The sequence below is a fragment of the Myxine glutinosa genome, chromosome 2 (assembly GCF_964187855.1).
Source record: "Myxine glutinosa chromosome 2, kmMyxGlut1.1, whole genome shotgun sequence".
Classification (NCBI taxonomy): domain Eukaryota; kingdom Metazoa; phylum Chordata; class Myxini; order Myxiniformes; family Myxinidae; genus Myxine; species Myxine glutinosa.
Window position 1 is genome coordinate 170,206,945 of NC_136262.1, and position 23,190 is coordinate 170,230,134.

Genomic DNA, 23,190 nt, shown 5'->3' on the forward strand with positions numbered 1-23,190 from the left:
GCCGAACCACGTGACCCATGACGTCATAATTACAATTAAAAAATTATACAGGTGGAGTTGCACCTATGGTGAAAATTTACTGTCAATCGGACCAACGGTTGCAGAGAAAATCATATTTATTCTGTGCGGACAAACAAACAGACAAACGGACAAATGGACTCAAATGCAATACCCTCTCCTCTGGCGAGGGTAAAAATAAACAAACATGTCCACTCCCGAAATCTTATTTTCTGGAATATTATTCCTGGAGTTAAAACTTCATGTACATAGACTCTTGGTAGATACCAGCAGCAAAGTGACACATTTTTTGACCAATAGGACTCAAAACCGTACAATAGCTGAATAATGGATCGTGAAGCTTACAAAAATCTACCAGCTCAATTCAACCAGTCTCGCAGACATCAAGACAAAAATATTCTTTTCAAACTTGTTTCACAAGAAGGAAATATGTTGGCTTCATGAAATCAAGTTGCAGTAGCTTGCCGAGCTGCTATCCCCGCAATATGGAGCAAAATATTCACCGATAATTTTACTTTGTAGTCAAGTTGTATGTACTATTACTATTCCCAAATGAGCGTCAAAATTCTGTTCAAAATCATTTGGAAATCTAACCGCACATGCTGCTTCAACCAAGCAGCAGCAACCTCGACTGGTATCCGCACTCACCATAAACGACATCAAACCGAGGCCTTTGCACGTCGAATTGATGGCACCAATCCAGTTCTGCATTTCCAATGGGCTATCCGCCTACGTACCAGTGGGATACAAGCCAGAGTTGGAATAGAAAAGCCACATGCGCTACTTTTATCTTCATTTCTCATATTTAAAGACATTTTAGATCCTATTGTTGCAAAATATTTTTTCAATCGGGCATCATGTGCTTCTATGAAGTGTATTTGTTGTCAGCTTAAAAGGTGTGTGCAGGCTTATGTTGCACACCAAGTTTGAAGTACAGTCCCTACAGTAACATGGGTTCATCCGAGAAAAACAAACTGGTGGTTCTCTGTAAATGAATGCATTCAATGACATTTACTTCTTACTATAAAGGTACAACCTTTCAATGATGGCAAGGCTAAAAAATCATAACCAGAAGTTTTGTTCCAAAACATATATATTATATATATATTTTTACTACAACCACACTCTCTCCTCCTGCCTTGACCAGCTTGCGCCTGTAAAAACCAAAACAGTTTCTTTCACCCATTCTGCTCCCTGGTTTACCCCTGAACTCAGCCTGATGAAAACTCGTGCTCGCCAACTTGAAAAACTCCGCAATAAAACAGGTCTCAGTTCACTCCCAAGCCTACAAGGACCACCTACAACACTACAAAGATGCCCTCTCCCACGCCCGCTCTGCCTACTACTCTCAAATTATCCACTCTGGCTCCGGAAACCCAAAAGCACTCTTCTCGACAATAAACAAACTCCTCTGCCCCCTGGACACCACCACCCAGTCATTCACAGTAGACAACTGCATCTCCTTCCTTTCTTTCTTCCAACGCAAAATTGACAACATCTACAACAGCTTGACCACCGCCGCACCCGCTTCCCCTCCAACCACCTGCCCCCCCTTATCCTGCTTTCCCCCGTCTCAATTCTCCCCCGTCTCCCCTACTGACCTCTCTGAACTCCTCATAGGATTGAAAACTGCCACCTGCACTCTTGACCCCATCCCCTCCAGCTTTGTCAAGGCCTCCCTCCCTGCTCTCTCTCCACTTATCATTGCAACAATAAACTCCTCCCTGTCTACAGGCATCGTCCCACCATCCCTCAAAATTGCTGCTGTTACCCCCATTCTAAAAAAACCTGGTCTAAACCCTGACACCCTAAATAACTTCAGACCCATCTCCAACCTACCCTTTCTGTCAAAAGTTTTGGAACGCGCTGTAGCCGCGCAACTCAAACATCACCTCTCTGCCAATAACCTGTATGAAACATTCCAATCCGGATTCCGCTCCAACCACAGTACTGAAACTGCTCTCCTCAAAATCACCAATGACCTTCTCCTCTCCTCTGACGCTGGCAACCTCAACATTCTCGTCCTCCTCGACCTCAGCGCTGCCTTTGACACCATCGATCACACCATCCTCCTCACCCGACTTGAATCCACCTTTAACGTTACCGGCACTGCCCTCTCTTGGATTAAATCATACCTCTCTGACAGACGCCAGTTCATCTCCATCAATAACTGCAAATCCCCCACTGCTCCCCTCCCCCAAGGTGTCCCCCAAGGTTCAGTTTTTGGCCCCCTCCTCTTCATCCTTTACCTGTCCCCCCCCTCGGTCACTTAATCCGCCGTCATGGTCTCCAATTCCACTGCTTCGCCGATGACATCCAGCTTTTCATCTCCACCAAGTCCGTCTCCACCGACACCCACTCTATCCTGACAAACTGCATCTCTGAAATAAAATCCTGGCTTCAAATCAAATTCCTCAAACTTAACTGTGATAAATCTGAAATAATCATCATTGGCCCAAAAACGCTCACAAAATCCACCCATAACTTTGCCCTCAACATCGACGGTATCCCAGTATCCACCTCCCCTCTCATCCGGAATCTTGGCGTCATCTTTGACCAAACCCTCTCCTTCGACAAATACACTAAACAGATCACAAAGACAGCCTTCTTTCACCTGAAAAACATCGCCCATCTCCGCTCATCCCTCTCCTCCACGGCTGCAGAAACCCTCATCCACGCCTTCATCACCTCCCGTCTGGACTACTGCAATAGCCTCCTCTATGGTTCACCCTCAACAATCACCAATAAACTCCAATACATTCAGAACTCCGCTGCCCGTCTACTCACCCATTCCCGGACCCATGACCACATCACCCCCGTCCTTTACAAGCTTCACTGGCTCCCCATCTCCCAGAGAATCCAGTACAAAATCCTCCTCTTGACCTACAAAGCCCTCCATAACCTGGCCCCATCCTACCTGGCTGACCTCCTCTCCAGACACACTCCCACCCACAACCTCCGCTCTGCTGGTACCAACCTCCTGACCCCCCCCCCCCATCCGGACCAAATTCAGATCCTGGGGGGACAGGGCCTTCTCCATCGCTGCTCCCACCCTCTGGAACTCACTACCTCACACCATCAGAGACTCCTCCTCACTCACCACATTCAAAACATCACTCAAGACCCACCTGTTCAGCACTGCATTCAACATTCAACCCACAGCATTTAACCCCTGACTATCACTTCTCCTTCTCCCTCCTTTTGCTTTAAATATTTCCCTATTGATTCTTGTCTTTTTGCAATTGTTGTTTTCATGTTTTCTTATGCATTATGTTTTGCACTCTGTCAAAGCGCCTTTGGGCTTCATGAAAAGCGCTATACAAAATAAATGATTTATTTATATATATATATATATATATATATATATATATATATATATATATATATATATATATATATATATAAAACTGTAAGAAATAGTAGAAACTCCACAGTACGAGCAGGGCGTCTCATTTGCATTGAATAAATAATCGTTAGATTAAATAAGACGCGGACGTAGCTTCAGGATGTCGATTTTTAATTGTCGACAAGCTTTCGACCAACAAAGGTCTTCTTCGTCGGCCCCAAGTTCAACTTCCGTTGAGGACTCAGAAGAAGACCTTTGTTGGTCGAAAGCTTGTCGACAATTAAAGATCGACATCCTGAAGCTACGTCCCCGTCTTATTTAATCTAACGATTATATATATATATACATATATATATATATATGTATATATATATATATATATATATATATATATATATATATATATATATATATATACAAATATATCTATATATACAAAGCCGACGTACTTCCAGTCCCTCGAGCGACGAGGCTTGCTTCGATCTCTCCACGGCATCAAAGTTTGAGTGTTTTCCCGTTCGTTTCTTTGTCAAATTTCCGCTGCGTATTTTGTTGTGTATGTGTTATTGTGTGTTTCTATTTGGTTTTGGTTTTGTAGTTGTTGCAAATTTGTGTGTAATTAGTCGTTTCTTTGTTCGCGCCTCGTGCGCCTCGTGCGGCCTGGTGTCTCGTGCGGCCTCCGCGTCTCGACTTGTGCCCCGCCCCCTATATCCCGTTTTTCTTTCACCTCTGTTCCTGCTTTCTCAAATCCACGTTCTCACTTAGAGACTTTTCCCAGATTGTTTTTCATGGTTTTGTTTAAATATTTTTTTAAATGTTTAAACCGCAGCCGTGATGCTGACGCCACCCCCCCCCCCCCCCCCCCCAGAATTTCAATGTTTTAAACGTTTCCCAGTGTGTACCCTGGATAAGAATAGATACGCCGTATCCCTGCGTGTTGTAAGAGGCGACTAAGAGGGTTGGCGTCAGGAAGGGCATCCGGCCATAAAAACATTGCCTCAAAAAGAGAACCATGACAATTATAACTACATGTGGGCAGGGTACAGCCCGAAGTGGAGATCGGTTTCTGAGGTTTGGGACATGGAATGTAGGGACAATGACAGGGAGATCAGGAGAAGTGGTGGAAGTATTGGTCAGAAGAAGAGTGGACATATGTTGTGTGCAAGCGATGAGATGGAAGGGAAGTGGTGTGAGAATGGTGAAGGGTACGCAGGGACAGAAATACAAGTTTGTGTGGCAAGGGTGCCTGGGGGGCGTGAATGGTGTTGGTGTCCTGTTTTCTGAGGAGTTTGTAGACAGTGTGGTGAGTGTGACTAGAGTGAGTGATAGGTTGATGGTGAAAATGATGATTGGAAAGCTCTTGGTGAACGTCATCTCGGGATATGCTCCGCAGGTTGGTCGGAGCGATGTGCGATGTGTGATGTGTGATGTCTGGTGTGCGATAGAGAAGCCGATGGAAAACGTGAAAGATGAGGAAGTTGTTGTGGTAGGAGGAGACCTAAATGGACATGTGGGAAGGAGTATGGATGGTTTTGATGGAGTTCATGGGGGTTACGGATATGGTGTGAGAAATGGAGAAGGTGAAAGGATTTTGGAGTTTGCTGATGGAGCTGATTTGTTGATTTGTAATACTCAGTTCCAGAAAGAGGATAATAAGCTTGCTACATACACGTCAGGTGGGTCGACGACAACCGTTGACTACCTGATGGTGCGTAGGCGAGATAGGGGGCACCTCCGGGACACAAAGGTGATCCCGGGGGAGGAGGCTGTTTCACAGCACCACTTGGTTGTCTGCGACGTAAGGGTGAAAGGTGCGAGGAGAGCTCGGCGGGTGAAGTACCAACCGAGAATGAAGGTGTGGAGGTTGAAAGAGGTGACAGTAAGGGAGGCATTAAAAGAGAGGCTGAGTAGGGTCGAGGATGATGTGGTTGAGCTTGAAAGTGGTTGGATGTCAATGAAAGCTAGTCTGTTGGGAGCCGTTGGTGAGGTATGTGGATGGACAAAAGGTCCACCGAGGCACTCGGAAACATGGTGGTGGGATGATGAAGTTGGAAAGAGGATTGACGAGAAGAGGAAGAAGTTCAAGGAGTGGCAGAAGGCGAAGGGTACGGGAGCAGAAACAGCAGAGCATGAAAGTTATAAGGCAGCCAGATAGGCTGCAAAGAAAGAGGTAGCAAAGGCCCAGGAGGCATGTAGGAAAATGTTCGGAGAACGCTTGGATTCGGAAGAGGGTCAGAAAGCAGGATTCAGGATTGCAAAGCAGATAGCGAAAGAGAGGTGTGATGTGATGGGGGTGAGTTGCTTGAAGGATGAAGTGGGCCAAATCGTTGTCGACCCAGATGGAATTAAAGGAAGATGGAAAAGATATATGGAAATGCTGTTAAATACAGAGAATGAATGGGATGGCAACATCGAGAGTAACCCAGTTTTAGGACCGGCAGAGAAGATAACTGAGAAGGAAGTTGAGGAAGCGATAAAAGCAATGAAGGGTAGAAAAGCGGGAGGGCCGACGGGAGTTGTGGGAGATATGTTGAAGGCAGCAGGAAGTTTGGGTGTGAAGAGAATGACAGAGATCTGTAATCTGGTGGTGAAAGAAGGCCGCATTCCAGTGGATTGGGAACTGAGTACCCTCGTCCCTCTATACAAGGGGAAAGGTGACCCTCTGGAGTGTGGCTCATACCGAGCGATAAAGTTATTGGAGCATGGAATGAAGGTATTGGAAAGGGTGTTGGAGAGGAGGATAAGGAAGAAAGTGAAGATCGACGAAATGCAGTTTGGATTCATGCCAGGAAGAGCAATGACAGATGCGCTTTTCATTGTGAGGCAGTTGCAGGAGAAGTACATGGAGAAGAGGAAGAAGTTGTTTCTTGGGTTTGTTGATCTGGAGAAAGCATTCGATCGGGTTCCACGCAAAGTATTGACATGGGCATTGAGGAAGTTAGGAGTGGAGGAATGGTTGATCAGAGTAGTGATGGCAATGTACAAAAGAGCGCGCACAGCTGCAAGGACGAAGGACAGGAACAGTGGTGAGTTTGAGGTGAAGGTGGGAGTGCATCAGGGGTCGTTACTAAGTCCACTACTATTTGTAGCTGTGATGGAGGTGCTGGCTCAGAACGTAAAGGAGGGTTTACCGTGGGAGTTGTTGTATGCAGATGATCTGGTGTTGATTGCGGAAAGTATGGATGGATTGAAGGAAAAGATGAACACGTGGAAGGAATGTATGGAGACAAAAGGTCTGAAGGTGAATATCGGAAAGACGAAGGTGTTGGCAAGTGGTAAAGCATGTGGTGAGGTGGAAAGAACTGGGAAGTGGCCCTGTGCTGTGTGTAGAAAGGGTGTCGTAGTGAACTCCGTTCAGTGTACAATGTGCGCTGAGTGGGTTCATCAAAAATGTAGTTGTCTGAGAGGGTCATTAACCAGTGTGGCAGCTACATTCAAATGTAAGGTGTGCACAGAGGGAGCTGCAGATGGAGGAAATGTTGAGTTGGATCTTGGAGACGGCGTGAAGGTGGAAGGTGTGAAAACATTTTGCTACCTCAGAGACATGCTCAATGGAGAAGGTGGATCAGACTCGGCAACGGTTGCTCGAGTGAGATGTGCATGGAAGAAGTTTCGGGAATTGAGTGGCGTGCTGATGATGAGGTGAGTGTCGTTGAAGCTGAAGGGAAAGGTGTTTGCTGCATGTGTGAGAAGTGTTATGATTTATGGGAGCGAGACATGGGTAATGAACGTAGAGCAGCAACGAAGGTTGGAAAGGGTGGAAATGTGAATGGTTCGACGGATGTGCGGAGTATCGTTGAGAGAGAGGAAGACAAATGATGAATTGCGAAAGATGATGGGAATAGAGCCTGTGATTGATGCTGTGAAGAGGAACAGGTTGAGATGGTTTGGTCATGTGTTGAGGAAGGATGAAAGTGACTGGTTGAGAAGAGTGATGGAAATGAATGTAGAAGGAAGTAGAAGACGGGGAAGACCGAGAAAGACTTGGCTAAAGATGGTGGAAGAAGAAATGCGGGCAAGGGGGTTAACGAGGAGAGATGCAGAAAATCGGGCAAAATGGAGAAGATTGTCATGGTGACCGCAAGGCTAACCCCCGCTCTAGCAGGGAAAATGGCCTTTAAAATGCATGTTGTTTGTTGTATGTTATATACAAGAGTATATATAAATATATATGTGTTTTTATATATATAGTAGTTGTCTGAGAGGTATATATATAGTATATATACTATATATATAGTATATATATAGTATATATATATATATATATATATATATATATATATATATATATATATATATATATATATATATAATCGGAAGAAATTAAATAAGTAGCGGACGTAGCTTCAAGACGATTGATCTTTAATTTTCGGACAAGCTTTCGGCCAACACAGGCTTTCTTCTCAGCCTACAAGAACAGCAGGCATGCATATATGTCATTGTTATGATGTTGATATATGAATGAAATACATACAAAAAGAAGAGATCTCGTTAACGCTCACTCACCAACCTCAATTTAAACAAAAAGTGAGCCTATGTTACAGTTGGTACTGTACACGCGCACATATATAAACACATACTCACATACTGTTTATATTTATGTAAATACACTGCCTACATTTGTTAATGTCATATATAAAGGTAAAAATATGTTTATGAAAAAAAAGGGATGTAAAAGGGATGAAAAAAAGAAAAGTGAATGAGCCACGGTGAATGAGTTGGAACATCCATTAATCGTCAAAATTTATGCCATGAGGGAATGTTGTCCGCAGTTTGTGTATCAAAAAAGATTCACGTTTCATAATTGTGGTGTGTAATCGATTTGTAGCCGATTGGATGGCAGAGATTTGTATATCGTTTATAGAGTGATCCAGTTGGTTAAAATGTATAGTGTAAGGTCGAGATTTTCCCTGATTGGTGTGAAAGTTACTGATCTCTGACCGTGTGTCATTAAAGAGCGTGTAGAGTGCGTTTTCAGTTTTGATTCCGAGATCAAATTCTGAGAGTACGTAAATAACGGTCATCAAATTTTGATCTCAGAACAGTTGGACATGCGCAGCCAGATACAATTGGTCTACCTGGATTGTTTACCTTGTGTATTTTACCTTACATTACCCAAACCAAAAAGCACCTGGGAAACCACGTGTTGACAATCCATATCTACATGTCTATATGGAACATGCGAGCAATTAAATTGAAAATGTGGCGCAAAAATACAATTCTTCCAGACATAAGGACAATCTTACAAAGGCAGAGCGACGAGCACTCCACAATCTCCAACATAATGAAGACTTAGTCATAAAGCCAGCAGATAAACGTTCTGCCGTTGTCATTATGTCGACTACCGATTACTCGATTAGTCATGATTCTCCCCTCGTACCTTAAGGACACAACCAGTTTTCTGACTCAGATCCGAGGATTGAACAAAACATACTCACCTTTCAAATCCCGAATAATTTTCGCCACGGCAGATGTTACGTCCCTCCACACAAATATTCCACATTCAGAAGGCCTGTCTGCATGCCGCAAAGCACTGGATACACGACAAGTCCAAATCCCATGGAGCCAAGACCTTATACACCTATTGGAACTGACACTCAAATTGAATAATTTCCAATTCAACTGACGACATTACATTCAAACTCAGGGCACCGCTATGGGTACACCTGTTGCACCATCGTACGCCAACATCTTCATGGGAATGATAGAGGCCAAGATCAATGCACAACCTCATCACGGCATCTTGGAAAAATCCTGGGTACGTTATATTGATGACATCCCAGTTCATCTGGTCAAAATCCCCCCGTAGTCTCATACAATTCCAAAATAAATTAAATTTGATTCATCCGACCATCAAGTTTACATTCGACAGCTCACAGTCCGAAGTTCACTTTCTAGACACATCACTCATACTTCAAAATAACAGACTCGAAACAGAACTATACACCAAACCAACAGACACTCACTCTTACCTTCTCCCTTCTTCATCTCATCCTAACCATACAGTCAAGCACTCAGAGTAAGACGCATGAGCTCAACAAAAATGGCAGAAGAATCTTCTCTCACCATTAGAAACACACTTCATTGCAAGACATTATGACCCTCACTCTGTGAAAGAAGCAATAAACCGAGCAAAACGCATACCGAGAGCAGACCTTCTGACTTACAAACCCAAACCTGCAACTAACCGTGTCCCACTGGTAACCACCTACTTCCCTACCTCATCCCAATTGCCAGGTATTTTGAATAAGGCCCCTCCCTCCTCTCCTCCATCAGTCAGAAACACTCTGCACCACATTTCCTCAACCTCCACTGACATCATTTCAACATGGTCTGACACTCGGACCTTTCAGTAAAAGCAAAGCACCTACAGCCCCACAGCAAAGAAACTAAGATTCCAGGCTTCCATAAATGCACAGCAAGCAAATGTATTATTCACAACCATTTATTAGAAGGAAACAAATTCTGCAGTTCTAGCACCGGACAAAAGTTTCCCATCACCACCTATATGGACTGTAAATCTACATAGGTCATGTAATGAAATTGTGTCTAAGTTGAACCCAGGTGCTATGCTGTCTCCGACCACTGAGGGGCTTCCATAAGAACTCGGACAGACATCGCTCCGACACATTCCTGTGACATTTATTCTGTGTGGTAGTGCATACTCGAATGGTGCGTATTGCTAGATGTTCCAGGCTTGCTTGCACTAATTGCTAATCCATTGTTACTTCTATGATTACGGTATACTGATACAATGCTTGTTGATTTCTTACAGGTGTTGCTGGAGATCGATACTGAATTAAACCTACCATTGGGACACCCTGGTGTTGGTGTGGACACCCTGGACACCCTACCAAGTCCCTGGTGTTGGGCTAGCGGCTAGGGTGCCGGCTTAGGATCCTAGGATCCTGGGTTCGAATCCCGGTCGATTGCTGAATTAACGCCAGGGGGGTTGACTCAGCCTGTCATCCTTCCGAGGTCGGCTAATTGAGTACCAGTTCACTGGTAATTCCCTGTTTGTCGTTAAAGGTGGCAAAAAGGGTTGGCGTCAGGAAGGGCATCTGGCCGTAAAACATTGCTTCAAAAAGGGGACCGAAAAACAACAACAACCACGGTTCCCGAAAAAGGCCAACCCCCGCTTTGCGGGGAAAAATGGCCTCTAAAGGTGGTTTTATTGGGACAATGTTGTAGATCTGATTTTTCCAACAGGTCATACACCTAATCACTTGTCAAAAGTGCACCAAACAATATGTTGGAAAAACTGAAAACACTCTACACACTCTTTAATAACACACGGTCAGAGATCAGTAACCTTCACAACAATAAGGGAAAATCTCTACCTTACACCATACATTTTAACCAACCGAATCACTCTATAGACGATATTCAAATCTGCCATCGAATCAATTACAAATCGATCACACACCACAATTCTGAGACGTGAGTCTTTTTGGATACACAAACCTCAGACAAAGTTCCCTCATGGAATAAATGTTGACGATTAACGAATGTTCCAACTCATTCAATCCACCTCAACTCAATCAACTCATTCACCGTAACTCATTCACTATTTTTTCATCCTTTTTACCTTTATACATGTAGTTAACAAATGTAGGCAGTGTATTTATACAAATATGAGCAGTATATGAATATGTGCTCGTTTGTGTTTATATATGTGCGCTTGAGCAGTACCAACTGTAATGTAAGCTCACTTTCATTTAAATTGAGGAAGGTGAGTGAGCGTTAACAATATGTCTTTTTGTATGCATTTTATTCATATATCAACATCATACCAATGACTTCTCATCATGCCTACTGTTCTTGTAGACTGAGAAGGCGGCCTTTGTTGGCTGAAAGCTTGTCTGAAAATTAAAGATCAATCGTCTCGAAGCTACGTCCGCTACTTATTTAATTTCTTCCGATTATTTATTTAATGCAAATGAGGCCCCCTGCCTATATTGTGGAGTTTCCGCTATATCTCACAGTTGTGTGTGTGTGTATATATATATATACATATATATATATATATATATATATATATATATATATATATATATATATATATATATATAAATAAAGAATTTAACTCCAAGAAGAAAAGTGTACATTAATTTTTTTTTCCACTGGTGATAATTCAACCACTTTTGCCATTGGATGCTGGTCCTGCTAACAACTCTGAATGTGCTGCGGCTTTCTCTGAACAATGGCCGGAGCCCGTAAATGTCAAATAGGTGAGGTCTACCTGGATGGTTAGGTCACCATCTCACGTCTACCTGGACTTTGTGGGCATTCGAGAGTGGCATTGTGCTCTGTCAGGCAAGATTATTGCCTGCAGCATCAAGGCCACCTGCATTACTGGCTTTATGCCTTTCTCTACCTGCACAGTCAACATGTTGCTATCAATGGATCTCCCACTCCATTCTCCATGGCTGCTCGAGTGCCACAAAATAGTATGCTCGGCCCAGTCTCATTCTTCATCTACATCAACAACCTCCCCTGATACTCTGGAAAATCCTCTATTCTTTTTTGCAGATAATTCCACATTGTATCACACAGTACACCATCCACCTGACAGATGGGCAGCAGCTGTGTCATTCTCTGCTGATCTGGAATCAATTGCATGAATGAATGATCGTTTTAAGGCCATTTTTCCCCACTAGAGTGGGGGTTAGCCTTGCGGGCCCCATGACAATCATGGTTCCCTGTTTGAGGCAATGTTTTTATGGCCGGATGCCCTTCCTGACGCCAACCCTTGGTCACGCTCTTACGATGTGCAGGGATACAGTGTGCCTATTCTGAATCGGGGTACACACCGTGATCATTCATCCCAGCAAGCTGGTACTCAATTTGCCGACCTCGGAAGGATGACAGGCTGAGTCAACCCCCCTGGCGTTAATTCAGCGATCGACCGGGATTCGAACCCAGGATCCTAGGATCCCAAGCCGGCACCCTAACCGCTAAGCCAACGCCAGGCTTGAATCAATTGCATGTTGATCTTAATACTGAAATGTTTCAATCTTGGCAAATGTTTCACACCCTATCGCTACAGAATGATCAAACTAACCTTCCGATCCATTTCCATCGTCAACCACTGGAAGAGGTTTAATTCCTTTAATCAGTCAGGCCTCATCATCAATCATGACCTCTCTACTGGGCTGACCATACAGAAAAGCCAGCATTCAGTCAAAAATTGGGGATGCTCCATCATTTCTTGAAAAATCAGAACTACACAGTCAACGAAGGCCTTTGTCCATTGCTCATTGGATTACAGCTCTCCCCTTTGGGCTGACACCCCTGTTATCACATCTGCATCTCCTGCACTCAGTGGAATCAAAAGCTCTCAACAGTTGTGGCCTCTCCTGCCACGAGGCAAAAGCTCAAGGCCTGTTGCTGTCAAACCACAGACGAGTCTGTGGCCTCTATCACTACATATCCTCCAGTCGAGATCCCTCGGTTCTCACAGTCATTCAAATGCTTGCGGCACAAACTGTTTTCCCGCCAGGCCACATTTTTCACTTTGGTTCTCGCTGCATCCTGTCAGATGCAGCAGCGGTATTTCCGTCTTGTCAAATTCTTCCTCGTATTTCTTCTGATGAATGCGAGGTCTTTAAGGACAATGCATAAATAAGAGCTACTGTCCTTGCATTACTAGAGATGTGTATGGGTTTTGTAGAATATAAATAATTGTATTTCTTCTTGCATTCCCACTCTATGTTAAATACACTTTCTCAACATCACTTGGTCTCAGAATGATTTGAGTGTCTGATTGCAAGCCACATTGGCTATGAACATCTGTTAAAGGACCTATTGGGTTTATTGGCGATTAGTGTCCACTGTCCAGCACAAAATGTACCTGCGTCCGATCGGCCACCGCTCGGATTGCTAATTTGGGTGATTGGGCGCACAGCATTTATCAGCAATTCTCCCTACAATCTCGAGCATTGCACCTGAGCACGTTAAAGCAAAAAAGCAGGCCTGAGACCCTGCTCGGAGTGCCCGAATCAGCTGGCCAGCGTGACCACTGACACGGTTTGTTAGGATTTGGACTGGATAACCGGGATGAATCCGGTGACTAACAATACCTTGCATCAGCTTTGCACCTGAAAGTCGTCCTGAGAGCTCACTTTCGTCATACAATGCCAAAACGAGTAAAAGCCTCAAAGGTCTGTAGCTTCAACCTGACCATCATTGCATTTAACGTTGTTATTTAATTATTTAACGTTGTTATTTTAATTTTATTTTAATTTAACGTAATAATTTTTTAATATTCATTTAATAAATAAATTTTAATCGTAATCCATTTAACGTAATAATAAAAAATATATTTTAATTTAACGTTGTTATTCAAACATGGCGTCAGGAAGGGCATCCGGCCATAAAAAAACATTGCCTCAAACAGGGAACCATGATTGTCATGGGGCCCGCAAGGCTAACCCCCACTCTAGCGGGGAAAAATGGCCTTAAAACGATCATTCATTTAAGGCTCCAATCCAACAGCTTGCCAAAATACAAATGTTTACCAATGGCTCGTGCACAAAATGCAATTGAAAATGAAATGTCATTTTCATGATGGCGAGGCTGTGAATATGCTGTGGCATTTGTGCGGTTGCGAAAACTTGTACCTGAACCAAAAAAGTCCTGTTGTTGGTGATAATTTCAAACAAGTTGTCCCGCATGCTTGCCATCCTGCAACAAAGGGTACAAACAATTAGAGGCTGTAAAACGTACATTGCCAATCATTGGCTGAATAGAGAATGAGGGTCATCAAAATAAGTAACCACGACCGAGCTTTTGCATCAAATACAACGCCGCGAAAACAAACTTACGCGTTTTTCGATTCCTTCGCGTTCTTGATGTCTTTAACCTGCACCACCTTAATAGGCTCTTTCTCCTGCAGTACACCACGAGAGTAGAGGATGTACAAGTCCACCGTCATCATGAACGGAGATAATTTCAAATCGTTCATTTAGAAAACTCAAATGATGTGAAACTATTTTTTGCGAAATAACAGATGCGGTTCTTTAAAGTTATAGCTTTAAGTGACACAAATATGGATTTAAAACAAAATCCTGAAATGTCTTATGCAAATAGAGCATCAAAATTCGGCAGGCCTCTGAAACATACATTTTGGGTGGGGGGGGAGGTGGGACTTGCATTTCGTACAGACTTTTTTTTTTTTGTATACAGGATCGAGGCTCGTGAAAGAGCTAACATTTATCACACACAAAAATCAAACAGACACACAAAACATATAATAAGGGGAGCAGTAGATAGAAATGTTGTGCACAAACACAACAATTGACAGCAGGGACATCGGGAGATCTGTGGGAGGGAGAGGGCTTGAGGGGAGGAGGCGTGGGAAGGGGGGTGGGGGGTGGCAGAAGTATAAAACACAAGGATACTGCAAGGACTTCCAGGAAAGAAGTTGGTATTTCAAAAAGGTGGATCTGGGGTGAAATTAGTGGGGGTAGAAAAGACAAAGGTTTTGGATGGGGGAAGATAAGAGATGGTGGTGAACAGCTGTTTTAAAGACCTGGAGGGAGAAGTGGGATTGAAGTGAGTGGGGGAGTTTGTTCCAGAGGCGGGAGAAAAGGGGAATAAAGGAGTGAAGGTGAGCAGAGAGTCTTGATTTTGGCAGTTTAACAATAAGAGGGTTGCAGGCAGATCTTGTGCGACCTGAAGGAATATTTGGGGGACAGAGCCCAGAGAGAGCTGGGGGAGCAAGGCCGGAGAGGAGTCGGTAAAGACAAAGACAACCAACGTGCCTGCGGTGAGGTAGTGAAAGGCCCTCGGAGTTAGCTTCATCGCGGGAGATTCCAATGATTCTGAAAGCTTTGGTTTCAACAGCGTGAAGCTGAGCTAGGTGTGAGGCAGGAGCACCGGCCCAGAGGGGAGAACAGTATTCCATTGAGCTGCGGATGAAAACCTTGTATGTGGTGAGGAGCTCAGCTGTGCCAAGGGAGGACTTCGCATGACGGAGGATGCCCAGTCGGCGACTGGCTTTGGAGGCCAGATTGGAAATGTGGTTTTCCCAGGAAAGATCATGGCAGATAGTGAGACCCAAAAGCTTGAGTGACAGAACTTCTTGGAGAGGATTGTTCATAAAGTAGATGGGAGGGTTGTCCAGACGGTCTTTTCGGAGAGACATCGTAAGAATGTGAGATTTGTCAGGATTGAAAGACATGTTCCACTTGTTTGACATGTCTGATTTTGTCCAGGTCTGCAGAGAGTGAGGAGGCTGCAGACTGCCGATCTGAGGGATGAGGAATGGAGCGGCAGAGAGTGGAGTCATCAGCAAAGAGGTAGAGAGGATTTTCAAGAGTCAGAGAGATTATTGATGAAGACCAGAAAAAGCACAGGGCCCAGAACACTGCTTTGGGGAACTCCAGCCTGAACAGGAAGGGGAGATGAGAGAAACCCATTCAGGGCCACACGTTGACCACGACTAGAGAGGAAGTCCACAAGCTATGCGTGGAGATTTCCATGGATACCATAGGAGGAGAGTTTGGTGAGCAGAGCGGGGTGCCAGACCGTATCGAAGGCACGTGATATGTCAAGGGAGACAGCTCTAATTTCCTGTTTGGCATTGAGGACCTCCATCCATCGTTGAGAAAGCAGAAGCAGCATGTACAGAGTAGAGTGACCAGGTCTGAAACCAAATTGATGACCAGAGATCAAGCCATTGGAGAAGAGGAAGGATTTCATATCCGAAGCAATGATGGATTCCATGACTTTGCTGATAATTGGGAGAAGGCTGATTGGTCTGTAGTTGCTAGGATCTGTTTTCGCGCCTTTTTTGTGTAAAGCGGTGATGTTGGCAGATTTCCAAGCTAATGGCAGATGACCTTGAGCAAAAGAGAGGGCGAAGAGAACAGAGAGAGTGAGTGAAAGAGCGGAAGAGCAGGATTTTAGGACCCATGGGCGGATGCCGTCAGGTCCAGTTGCAGAATCAGAGTCGAGGGTTGACAGAAACTTCTCCACCTTGTCAGGAGAAAAGGACACAGAGTCCAGGAGCAGCTGGGTATGACTGGCTATCGTGGGTACAGAGATGGGTTTGGGACACAAGATTTAGAGGCAAACACAGAGTTGAGGCATTCATCTTTTTTACGAGCGGAGTCAGCTGTGTAGCCGTTTGAGGTAAGGGAGGGGATGGATGGAGGGGGAACAAACGCGAGAAACAGATTTGACCAGATGCCACCAGGATTTGGAAGAGGGAGACAGGTTTGAGAGTTGTCTTGAGAGAGGAGAGATATTGTTTCCTGGCTCTCCTGAGGGCAGACACACACTTGTTTCGGGCTTTGTGAAAGGAAATGAGATTTCCTTCCGTTGGATTTGCTTTCCAGGAGGCAAAGGCAAGTTGTTTCTGGGCAAATGCCTCATCACAAGATTCTGTGAACCATGGATGGGAGGAAGGGTATGACAACTGAAGACGAGATGGGATAAATCTATGCATGAGAGAGAGCAATTTACTTTGGAAAACTTCCCAGGATGAGTTGATGTCAGAGGCGGTAGAGATGGGAGACCAGTCCAGATGATTGATGGCTGCTTGAAGACCGTGCCAGTTGGCCTGAGTGAAATGCTAGACTCGACGACGCTGAGGAGGCTCTCCGAGAATGGCCAGAGAGATATCCACTTTAACAAGCATATGGTCAGATGAACCGATTGAAGCAGAAATGCAGCAGACATTTGCAGGGAAGTTAGTCATAACCAAGTCCAGAAGAGAAGATGCTCCGTTGACTGAGATCCGGGAAGGAAATTGACAGATTGTGTCAGTCCCAGTGAGTCACAGAAGTCCTTTGCTGAGGTGCCATGGCTGGTGAGAGGTACCCACACCCAGCCAACTGGCATGGTGACAATTGAAATCACCACATATGAGGAAGAGAGAGTTGGGATGAGTAGATGGAAGTTGGTCCATATTATCAGACAGTGAGATGTAGATGGAGTCATCACTGTTTGGTGGATGGTACAACACACATATGAACAAAAGCACAAATGCACCAAATGACAAAATGGCTTGCACCAAAAACAATGCCCTTGTATATCCATCAAATTTTACCTTTTTTCAATCCAACAGTAAAATATTGTCACGTAATTCCCCAGGTGAACACCACACAGATCACAAATGGCCAAAGCAAGCTTTAACTCCGAGGTGACGATCAAATGCGGACTTTATATATGCGCCGGAGGAAGAAAGGGAAGAGGAGGAATGAAGGGTCTAAGCTGTTGTCTGCTGGCAGTCCCAAAGTCTGCACAGAAAATAACTCAAACGAAAAACAGGTTTAAAATGTACAAAAATAAGTAACAGATTTATTAAAACGGAATGCCGGTAACAAGAAAAACGCGACGAAAAATAAAGTTCTATATGGAGCACTCCCAGAACAGACACCGTACACACACACAGAGGGGAATTCAAGAACTGGAAAATAATAGTGTAATTATGGCACTTAGCTCAACTCGCTAGGTGCGTCAGCAATCGTCAGGCCCCGATCGTGAAGTCCAGACGCGGCTTCTGCCTTGGCGGGAACAAGACCTCGCGGTCCATCTCGAATGGCAGGCGCGCAGCCTGCTATCCAACCGCATTGGCAAAAACACCAGCTCTTCCGCCTCGTCCTGACCACCACTGGTAAGATCTCCACCAATCCACACACAGTCCGCTTCTGACATCATAAGTCGAACCTTGCCAATCAGCGAGTCCCTTCCTACCCCGGCCTTCCCGTTGGTCAACTACCGCCCAATCACTGTCCTTCTGGGCGTGGCTCTCGGCCTGCCTGAGCTATCTGTGCCTGCCAAGTCGGGGTTGTCAGCCCTAGTGCTTGATGTCTGGCTTCCGGTTGGTTTTTATTGTTATTTAGTGAAGTTTAATGGCAATTCTAACATGTGTCTATGGTGCGGTGCCATAAAGGACATAGGATAGATCACAGAGGTTTGACTAACAAGGTAGTTGTTAACATAATCCCTATAACTCGTTAACATGCCCCATTCCTCATAATAGGGATGAAGATACGCCTTAATCCGACATCCGGGCTAAACAGGTCCTCTACTTATTACATGGTGGTGGTTCTTCTTCTTCACGACAGTCAGAGCATGTTACCGACACAAATATACCTGACTACATATCACTACCCCACCAACATAACAATATCAAACAAAATTGTTTTAATTCAACAAAGTAAAGGAACAGGTTCTTCCAACAACCTCCCCTTCGATCATTAGCTTCGACGATTGACATTGTTGCCCATTCTATTTTGTGTGCAATTTATACAAGTGTCCTCATCTGCTTCTACTTGTCTTCTGAGATGTAGGACAAACTCTGTTTTGAAGGAATAACTTGTTTGAACCTAATGGGAATGTAACAGTCATTTTACATCTGGTTTTACTATTAAAATGGGAATTGAAAAGCTTCAAACAACTTCAAAAGCTTAACTTCATCCCTGGTTAAACTTCATCTCCTACTTTCATACTCAAAATGGTTCAATGAAGTACATCGGACGCCACAAGTTGGCTAAGGAAAGAAGTATAATTTTTCACTGCTTATCACATTTCCTATTACGTAAACTTCATTAGCAAATGACTGACCAATCAAAATGCAACTCTAGGATCAGCCACTCCAAGAAAGCCTTCTCCAAGAAATGACAAAAATGTTCCCACCTCCTCAGATTTGTAGTATCGCAGCATGTTCTCATCCAATACAAAATACCTTCTTCTCCACGTTTTCATCTGTGGAGCAATTATGCAGGACACCACACACAGCAATTATTAACCATTGACAATAGTCTCTTGTAAGAACTGTTCGTGATCTAAAGATATTTTGCTCTTCTAAAAAAAACCATAGGGCATTCAGTCAGAGGCAGAATAGCTCTTATGGTAATGTCTACCTATATATTAAAGCAACCGGATTTCTCCGTACGTCCATAGTTCTGTTACACTCATTTTGCTGGGACGTAATTACGGCATTAAGTCGAGCGCTGGTGGAGACCTTTACGGCGGTGTATTATTCACGACTCAATGAGAATTGCATTTTGCAACTTAAAATAAAACAATTTCATGCCTGATCCCTGGGAATAGAGAACGAATATAAAACAATATAAATGACTGCTTTTTGCGAACAAGTGTGCGTATCACTGAAATCAACACTGCGTTAACAGTGAACAAAACGCGTCTGGAATAAACCTGATATAATTTGACGCGCCGTTGACCAATATGCATCCACCCACATCAAGTCGTTGCTTATTCTAACTATGACCTAAAACCTCAGGTTATAAATATATATATATATTGTTGCGGTTTTGAGTTTTGTACAATAAAGGTTAATTTCCCCCTCATAGTTTAGTCACATAAACAACACGTAGCCTCGCAATAGTGCAGTTATTTCTTAGTATTTGTGAGCATAGTCCTTTTCCTGTGTTAGTCTTGCGTTGAGTAGAATAATGAGAGTAAGTCCTTTCATCGCCTCCATTGCCTTATGCCTCCATGGCCGCCTTGTGCTGCCTTTGGCTTTTTGGCGTGAATTGACACGAGGCGGGCCTGGCGGGTCGAGTCAGGACCGAATGAGGGCGGCGAAGAAGTCGACGGTAAGCGCAAGCCGCCAATCAGGGCTCAAAGGGAGTGGGTGCGACAATGCGTCACAGAGCATAGTTGGAACATTCGAGAGGGCTCAGGGCGTGTCCATATAACCCGTTGCGCAAAGCCCCCACCAGGAGCAGTTCGGGGTGAGCAGTTGAGTGCGGTGAGTTCGGCGAGTTATGAGCTATTGGAGAGGCGCGTATTGATGAGGGTTACGAGATCGGAGAAAGACGCGCATGAACCATGTATAAGGGCTCGTATTAAAGTGACGCTCGGTTGAGCTTGAGGCTGAGCCTCTATTGCATTGGGTTACGTGAGTGATAGCGCACTGGTAACTCGACGCGCTGTGGAAAGCCGCTGAGAGACGCGTACATTCCTTCCCGCCTTCCTGCCTCGTCTGCTGCCTTTTGTTCGAGAGACGCGCTGCGAGGATCCTTTCCACCACCTGCTTACCATCTTCGCGGGACGTGCTGGGACCGTGGAGAGCACGCCAGGCCGCCGATCCTGGATGACCAAGGCAGCGCGTGAACATCATCCTGCCTGCAATTCCCCTTTGTGAGTGTGACCGGGCCCGTGTCTGGGGTTAATCTAAGACTGACTAAGTTCTGCTCTGTGTCTGCTTTCTACCGACTTGTACATTGTGTAAATAATAATAATAAAATCCTGTTAGTCCTTTATTTGTCCATCCTGTGTTTTCCATCATTGATTAAGTGTGGTACGAATAGAACCGCTCGAATCGGGTTCCAATACTGGAAAACTGCACGGACCACGTGGTACGCAATCCGCTCGGTGTACTCAAATTACACGTGGCTCGTGTGAGGCTTGCTTCCCCGCTTCTGTGGCGGCACAGGTATTTAGGTACGTGCGAGACGGTCCCGAAACCCTACCTTGCGTTTGCCCGGAAGGGGCATTTCAAGTCTCGGTTACGCCGGCCCAGAAAGAACAAGGGGCTTAATCCCCCCTTGGTAAGGGTAGGGAGGGCGGCAGAAAATCGTAACAATTGGTAGTCAGGAGTGGGGATTTGGAACCCCGGACCAAATTTTTGGACACCAAAATTCTCAAAATCACAAGCGGCCGAAATTTAGTTTAAGAATCCAAATTTAATTCGTACCATGGCTAGCCAAGGCGGTCGAATGCCGGTGGGGGTAGATGAAGAGGTAGAATTGATAACCCAGGACCCACAGGAAGTTGGTAGAAGAGGAGGAAATTGATGAGGGGGCGGTAGCTGGCGAAGAAAATGGCGGCGCCTCGCATGTGGCGGCGGCAGCCGAGCCCGCGGTGCCAGGGAACTGGGGTCTTTTTGTGATTCAACTCGCGGTGAGCTTCGAGGAAGTGAAGGATGGCATGAAAAAAATAAATGGGGCAATGAATGCCCAAAAGGACGATATGAAGGCAATGGGTGATCAATTGAAAGAAATGGGAGACAAATCCACCCAGGAATTGGAAAAAATGATGGCAGCATCAAAGAAGGACATAAAAAAAGCGGGGAAGTACATAAGGCGCAGGTTGAGCGAGGAGGTCGCAATGGGACGCAACGGGGTGACGCGGAGTGAGGAACGCGTGGAGAGCGAGGTTAGGCAGAGCGCAGCTAAGTTGACCGGGAGTATAGAAATCGCGACGCAGGGTGTAGAAAAGCCGACGGTCGCCGAATTGGAAAAGAAAATTTTATTGGCGCCGGCCATCGTCGAAGAAAAAGAAATAATTCAAATTGAAGAAATGATTGAAACCGAAGAGACAGTAGAATCGGGAAATGAATAGCGGGAGAAAGTAATGGGATGCGCACAAAGTTTGTATTTGCATCGTGACGTCGGGCTTGCTAACCAAATGGGAAATTTGCAGGTGCTGGCGGGAAAGGAGGTCTCCAAGGTGAGTAGAAATTATGGCGCGAATGTGTTTGGCGCGAATGGGTTTATGGCGCGCTTGGGAAAGAAACGAAACCCTGGCGGTCGTGGAAGGTCCATTGTGCGGTGTACGAGGGCGACTGGTGCGCATGTGAGAGAAAAGTGTGCACTGGAGCGCGGGTGTGAGAGAAAAGTGTGCACCAGAGTCTGCAGTAACGGGAGAGTGTGTTACAGAGTGTATGACAGCAGGTGCACGAGAAGAGTGCGTGGAGAAACAGGAGAGTGCACCCCGTGGGTGTTACAGACTGTGTGGGGAGAGTGTGTTGCAGAGAGTGTGCAGGAGTGCACACCAGAGCGTGTTGTAGAGTGTGTGCAGGAGTGCACACCAGAGCGTTGTAGAGTGTGTGCAGGAGTGCACACCCGGGGGTGTTAGAGTGTGTGGTAGAAGAGTGCGTAGAAGAAGAGTGCGTACTGAAGTGTGTGAGGGGTGTGAGTGCGCCTAGGTGTGTGCAGGTGTGTGCAGGTGCGAGTACAGTGTGTGAGGGAGAATGCACACCAGAGAGTGTGGAAGGAGAGCGTGCGGTAGCAGAATGTATGGGAGGTGCAGGGACGCCTGGGTGTGCGAGTGCGGAGTGGGTCGCGAGTGGTGAGAACGCGGCTCAAGCATCGACACCGACCGGGGTAGCGTTTAGCGCGACGGATAGCCGACGTGAGCCCACGGTGAGTTGTGTGCAGGAGGGACCGGCCGGGATCGGTGGTGCGGCGGTTTCACAAGGACCGCCGTGCACAACCCGTGCCGGCCCCCGCCCTGTATGGTTGGTGCCGCGCCGTCGCGGCAAAGGCAATCGGCAAGGTTCAAGGGGAGGGAGGAGATTTCAGAGCCGCACACCTTTGCGGGTGCGGTGCTCCGACCGTGGGCGGTTGGGGCCATCATGCGTGGGACCGCGAGGCACCGCGCAGGGATGGAGCCCTGAACCTCGGACCATCCATACCTCCCCCTTTGGATCGAAAATGCCGGACGGACACCACATACAGGAGACCAACCAACCGAATGGATCGCTCGACCTTTCGAAGCCGAGCTGCGACGACATACATCCACACGAAGAGGCTCGAGTATAGTGGACTGATGAGGCTAGTGTACCCCGCGTGGGGGAATGGTAGTGTTACCATTCCTCACACGGACAGAGCCCATGAGCATTCGATTAGGGGGATGGCAGTGTTAGGCACATGGAGATGCCAGCGAAGGTTACCTCCATGGGGCACCGAAGCTAGCCAAGGGAGGGCTAGGATAATGATAGGGAAGTAGAAGGCAGACTGTAGAGGACATGAGATTTAAGTAGTGACATCTGAACTATAGTGGGGACGTAGGCAGTTTAGATGGTTGTTAATGACGAAGGGAGTGCTTAGTGTAACGTGATGACG

General features: G+C 45.6%; 1 protein-coding gene across 1 annotated transcript in view; it reads right to left on the bottom strand.

Annotated features, from left to right (window-relative positions):
• LOC137421085 (pleckstrin homology domain-containing family A member 1) overlaps nucleotides 1-23,190 on the bottom strand; it is an 81,860-nt gene that overhangs the window by 35,899 nt on the left and 22,771 nt on the right. Inside the window, exons 7-10 of the mRNA XM_078771916.1 lie at nucleotides 19,013-19,081; nucleotides 14,191-14,255; nucleotides 13,987-14,050; nucleotides 667-747 (exon numbers count right to left, since the gene is read on the bottom strand). Of these exons, the coding sequence (XP_078628042.1) occupies nucleotides 667-747; nucleotides 13,987-14,050; nucleotides 14,191-14,255; nucleotides 19,013-19,081 (279 nt within the window). The remainder of the gene's footprint in view (nucleotides 1-666; nucleotides 748-13,986; nucleotides 14,051-14,190; nucleotides 14,256-19,012; nucleotides 19,082-23,190) is intronic.